Raw genomic sequence first — 6146 nt, 5'->3', positions numbered from 1 at the left:
TTCAGATGAGTATGTAAAATGTTCTGAAGATCTGGTTCTGAACGAATCCGTTCCGTTTTGCTCGAGTCCGCCTCTCTGTGCCTGTTCCTATTGACGCACTTAAAGACTCTTCCCTCAACCTTAAGGCGAGTAGCAGCGACCAATCACCATGCCATTACAGGCTTCAGAGGAAGCTGTTTATGTGACTCCAGCGCTAATTAGGCTCATGAACTAACAAATCGCTTGCACAACTGTGAGGAACCGATCACATCCATGGATTGTCTGGCGCAGTCGACCACCTTTATGGCTATTAATTGATTTGTTGTTACTTTGGCTTCTATTCTTGCTGCACTCTTTGCTCCAAAGTTATTTATGCTGACAAACTTTCTCGGTGTGGAGTAGTAGCCTATTTTTTACGAAGAACGCCTGCACCTCTTAAATTCTAAACTGGGGAATCTTGACTATCAAACCATGTTTCAACCTACACCGAAGAGGTGTTTTACCATAGAATCGTTGGTAGCGAAGGATAATCCTCTACCAGTTTCGAGGTCTGAGGAACCCATACGACCAGCGGCTCTGAGCTATGCAAACTCCAGCCAGATGAATCCATTTCTGAACGGGTTTCATTCCAGCGGCAGGGGCGTCTACTCTAATCCGGACTTGGTGTTTGCTGAGGCGGTCTCACATCATAACAACTCCGGTGTCCCAGTTCATTCGGTGCCTCCTCCACACGCTTTGGCTCACCCACTTTCGTCCTCGCATAGTCCGCACCCTCTTTTTGCCAGCCAGCAAAGGGACCCCTCTACTTTTTACCCATGGCTAATACATAGATATAGGTACTTGGGTCACAGATTCCAAGGTAGGTTGAGATCGCATTTGTCTCTTTGACGTATTTATTACGGATTTGTACTGTTTGTCTTTTGGGATTTTCCATAGCATTTCTCGTTAACTGTAGTTTATATAACATGTATTTACGAGGATAAAGACACGAATGCTATAGTGACGTAAATATCAGTGAGCTATCGAAATATATATTTGTGGTGTCTTGAACAAGTGTTTAAACTGTTTTTGTCTGTTATAGGCTAATTCGAACCTGGAGTAGACTACTTTCAGTAATGTAGGGCATAGTATTTCTTAAGGTGGTTACACGGGTTCACATGTATTTTGCCTGTAGCCGATAATTTACATTTTGTTGAAGAAATCGCAGTGTGGACTTAAAGTCCTTCAGCATCTAAAACATTTTATTGAAACACAAGTAATCATAACACCATACAAATCTAAATTGTAGATCTATATAATTAATTGGATTGTTATTTTTTAACAAAATTGTTGACTTTAAAAAAAAATGTTATTAATTTATTTTCTCGTTTTAAAAATGTGTGTGTTTAAACTGAGTGCAAATCAACTGAACAACATTGATAGAAGCCTGTGTCATTTATTGCAATCGTCTGTGCCATGGAATATGCTATGGGTAATATTTGTGGGCTATGTTTTTATGGCCAAAACTGCTGTTTTAAGAAATTGTACACTATGCACTTTTAAAATCACACTATTAATTTATACGCCCCCAAATTGGACTGTCATTTGAAAACATTGTTTTATGCTGGTGCATGCACATATGTATCTGAGACGTGCAAATTATATAGTAGACCTAACTAAACGATTTATTTTAATTTGGAACGAATAATGGTTACAAGTGTCTTGTTAATAATTAAGACAAATGTAGGGTTAATGTATCCTGTGTTATTCTCCAGCATATACTTACATTAAAGCCTACCAGTGACTGTAATGTAGAAAATAAAAGTTTGAAAAGGGGTAGCCTATATGCTCCCAGAAATCTTTGCTATTGTAGACTATTATATTTTCAATGTGTAGTGTTTTTAAGATAACCAAAGACGGGATAGAATCGCCGCTTAAATAGCTACTGTATAATCCTGACGTTGCCATTTGAAGACTATAAACTGTATCAATTTGCTATTGTTTAAGTTCTTGCTGTCGAAAAAAAATCAAGGTGTTCCTGTGTCTAAATTGGTCTCGATGTTCAATTGAGTGGTGCCGTAGACTTTAGTTAAAAGTTAGAAGGCCCAAGTCTACCGTATAACCAAAATATGATCACGGCATCATCGTCTCTTTAGCCTCAGTTTGCAAGATTGTTCATAATGAATATCCCTCCCATTGTCGTTTTCAGGTAACGAAACAAGCCCGGAGAGCTTCCTTTTGCACAATGCACTGGCCAGAAAGCCCAAAAGAATTCGGACAGCTTTTTCACCTTCGCAACTTCTGCGGCTTGAGCACGCATTTGAAAAAAACCATTACGTCGTAGGTGCAGAACGAAAACAGCTTGCGCACACCCTTAGCCTCACAGAAACTCAGGTAAGAACATTTTCCCTGAATTTAATATTCACAGGTTTATCGTTAAATCCGCATCAGTTCTACTTTGAATAGGGAATGGATTTAAAATACGATCATGTCAAGTTGCATCAAACCTGACATGACCCACAGGTTACAACAATAACTGTTTTTGTGTAGACTACGGAATCTGGAATATGCTAAATTTTCTCTGAATAATTAGGCTACTTATTGGGAATTCAAAGTTCTCATTGCATAAACTATAAGTGACATTAGGGGAATTATACAAATATATATTGAAAACAGATAATATGTTGTATATTGGGGGAAACTGCACAAATGCCATACTTAGAAGGAAGGTTCCATATAGCATAGAACCAAAAATGGTTATAACGCTTCCTTTATATATGGATGCCCTAAAACTTCTTTAGGCCTAAATAACCCTTTTGTATGGTTATTTTCACTGAACCAAATGGTTCTAGAACCCCAAAATAAACACATTTCTAAGAGTGTATGGTTAAATATAGGCCTAGACCCAATCTATCTAGTAAGATGTCCTAGACTAGGCCTAATTTAAGAATTTAAATGAAGGGGGAAAACGGTAGAAATGAAAACACAAGTTTATTCATTTTTCAAAATCACTTTTTGGATTAACGTATAACCCGCAGTTTTAGAGAGACAAATAAATGTAAAGGCTACACCATTGGCATTGAAGCTTTAGTTGGAGAAAATCCATGATCATAGGCTATAACCTCGTTTTAGGCGGGGTTGAGAGAAAAAGGTTCCCATTCAAAATGGAGGGCAATTAACCAGTTAACCATTTTATAGGATCTATGGCACGCTAAAAAGAATGAGCCGGACTCAATGAATTTTCCTGGCCATATTTAAGATCGTATTTGTGCCTATCAGCTTGCGGAACGGTCGGTGTCTTTTGTCCCAGTGTCACCACCAGCTCTTCTCTAAACGGAGGCTATTAGAGGGGAATGAGGAAGAAATGAACCATCGCCCACTTCAATTAGCTGACTGAAAGCACATTAAATGCACCTCACTTGCCAAGCTGTCGGACGAATGGCTTGTAGATATGAATATAGCCCACTGTAGCCTTTTGATATGCATTTACAAAAGGCTTAAAATTAACAGATTTATGTATAAGAAATCTGGATTTTGACAATTGTTTGAAATTATTATAAATTAAATTAAACATATTTATGCAATTGCATATCCATGGCCCTATTTGCGTCATGTTTTTTTTCGACCAATAGGCTTAGGGACATCAATTTCTGGTATATTGGCTTATGTTTATACTAGGCTATAACCGACATAGACCTAGAGCATGCATGCCGTTTTTTAAACTTTTATCCCATAAAGGTATGAATGGACTACCCCTACATTTATTCATGAAATATTTTTTTTATCTTGGAAAATAACCTTACTTCTAGCCTATAATGTAAAGCCATAGCATTGGGCAAATTTTCACACGGCAATCTATGAGAGCCTATGTTTATCTTTTGCGGTTCTGCTATTTGAATTCACACTTTGCGCACATGGGTGGTTTTTGTTTAGTATTTGTGAATTTATTCTAGCCTTTATTTGTTTCCCTTAGGTAAAAGTGTGGTTTCAGAACCGAAGAACCAAGTTCAAACGGCAAAAGTTGGAGGAGGAGGGTTCAGATTCGCAACAGAAGAAGAAGGGGACCCATCACATAAACCGATGGAGACTTGCAACAAAACAAGGATCGGGAAGTCCCGAGGAAATTGACGTCACTTCAGACGATTAAAATAGCCTACTAAATTGTTTGAACCTGTGACAGCCGCGTGGCGTGAAGTATGACGTGGCTAAGGATGCTGTGTACAGGGAGAGGGTTAAGCTAATGTCACATTTCGATTCTTCGGAGATCGGCAGCTGAGGGTGAGAGAATTCAGATTGGTGGCACTGCTGTCACCATGGGTCTGTCAATACGTATCAAATTGCCCAGGCGAAAGTGATCGACAGTATCGCAGTCCACTTACCTGTCCCCCTTCCACGCACCAACCCACCACTACAATCTCCCACGAACCTCCCAAAAATGAATCTCCAATTCACATTGGAAATTTGCACTTCTGAAAGTTTCTAAATATGAACGTTTCCACTCAAGATACCAAAATACAAAACTGTTTTTGTAAAACTTGAATTGCATGGACTTTCTGGTAGTTGTTATAATTTGATTATTTTTTTCAAAACACAACTTTGTTTTTACTCAATCTCAGAGATGTTGTGCTTCTTCCTTTTTACAAAGTGTGCAGTCTTTTAATTAATGATTATCGTGTTAAAGTGATTGTGCAAACAGTATGAAGTAGCAGTGCTGCGTTAGTGTTTTTAAAGAAAACACAAATGGAAATGAATTTCGAAAACTTTATAAAAGTTTATCAAACCACATATGAAGTACTTAAAGGGAAAGTATCCAAGACACTCCTTAAACCCAAGCTTTACCATGGCTCTGTTATTCTGGCCCGAGCATATTGTCAGGACTTGACCCTCCCGTGAGAGTTGCCACGAAGGACTAATGCAAGAATTGACAGCCATAGAGGCGAGAGAACTTCAAGCACTGAGCGTTTCCATGTACAGAGATAGTCCAACAAAAAGTTAATGTTTCTGTTAAACCCTCTTTTACCAGAATGTACATAATTTTGTGTTTGTGTTAAGTTTGCTACAATTTTAACACAAATTATACTTCCAAGAAGTATGTAATTGTCAATATTTTGTCAATAAAGTTTTATCAATATGTTGCGCGCAGAGTAAAAGTAGGCCTAATGGTTTTGATTTACGAGCAGCTTTCCTATCTTGACATTTTATACCCGCTGTCACCAATCACCCTATATCCTATATCTTGATTTTGGTCATACCAGTCTCTCAAGTAGCCTACACTTGAGGTAGCTCTATGACACATTTCAGAGGGAATCCAGACAATGTGGAGGCTTGTTAAAGTAATTTATAAATCATGCTATTACGAGAGAACGAAAGATTTTTTTTTCTGTAGCAAGTGCATGGTTGTTTTTCCGAGAGGGGCAGCGTCTGGTCTGCTCAGGCTACAAAGAGTCCTACGAGCTTTTGTGAAAGTGCAAATCAGTTTGGGCAATTATCATGGGAGTAATATGAGGGGGAAAGGGGATGCATTGCCCAGTGGTCCACGTTAATCTCTTAATCCGTGGATCCAATGGGGTTTGGTTGGACATAATTTAGTACAATCTGACTACCCCTCAAGAAGCGATAAGAGAAGGTTGCAATGTGCAGCAAAATGGGATCTTTGTTTAATATCTTGTCTCGTACAGCCACAGATATACACACGCTCTTCCCACAAAACAGCATCAATCCATGCCTAGGCTACTCTTCTCATTTATGTGCAGCTTTATTATGCTTGTGTGGGGAAAAAAGAAAAGCATATTATAAAGAAAATGTAAAAATTGTTTTTACATCTATGTGAGACCTTTTATATAGCCTACCCCCATCGTTCATTATAAATGACTCAAAAATAACAAGGCACATAGGAAAACTATTTACACTAGTTATCTCAGAAATGTGTCAAATCCACTATGCACGATTTATGATGTGAGGTGTAGTGTTTATTTCTATAATTGTTTCACAGCTTGAAAATTAGCTTTTCGGAAGGGGGGGTGGTGTGGGGAGCTATAGGCCTATATACAAACTATATGGATGGGGAATTTAAATAGGCCGATGCACTATAACAGCAATAAAAATCTTCAGAGAATACCATTAGCTTTGAAAAAACCCTAAAAGCTTTATTACAAACCCAGCTTTGAAATAGGGGGATTAGAGGGCTG

At 38.4% G+C, this 6146-nt stretch overlaps 1 protein-coding gene across 2 annotated transcripts; it reads left to right on the top strand.

Annotated features, from left to right (window-relative positions):
- LOC110502279 (homeobox protein EMX2) lies at positions 1-5131 on the top strand. 2 transcript variants are annotated; one of them, XM_021580193.2, is made up of 3 exons: positions 14-838; positions 2168-2352; positions 3932-5125. In XM_021580193.2, exons 1-3 carry the CDS (start codon positions 451-453, stop codon positions 4103-4105), a joined length of 747 nt encoding a protein of 248 aa, XP_021435868.1. In that variant the 5' UTR covers positions 14-450; the 3' UTR covers positions 4106-5125. The 2 variants fall into 2 exon arrangements, with proteins under 2 accessions (XP_036816307.1, XP_021435868.1); XM_036960412.1 differs by lacking the exon at positions 2168-2352 and having other exon boundaries at positions 1-838; positions 3932-5131.
- The last annotated feature ends 1015 nt before the right edge of the window (positions 5132-6146 follow it).

This window comes from Oncorhynchus mykiss, chromosome 23 (assembly GCF_013265735.2).
Source record: "Oncorhynchus mykiss isolate Arlee chromosome 23, USDA_OmykA_1.1, whole genome shotgun sequence".
Classification (NCBI taxonomy): Eukaryota; Metazoa; Chordata; class Actinopteri; order Salmoniformes; family Salmonidae; genus Oncorhynchus; species Oncorhynchus mykiss.
This window is presented reverse-complemented; position numbering and strand designations above follow the sequence as displayed.

Excerpts from the sequence above, each read along its gene's own strand:
- LOC110502279 (XM_021580193.2), top strand. The coding sequence starts at position 451 with ATGTTTCAACCTACACCGAAGAGGTGTTTTACCATAGAATCGTTGGTA. Across the intron at positions 839-2,167 it reads CTTGGGTCACAGATTCCAAG|GTAACGAAACAAGCCCGGAG; the intron begins GTAGGTTGAGAT and ends TGTCGTTTTCAG. Across the intron at positions 2,353-3,931 it reads TTAGCCTCACAGAAACTCAG|GTAAAAGTGTGGTTTCAGAA; the intron begins GTAAGAACATTT and ends TGTTTCCCTTAG.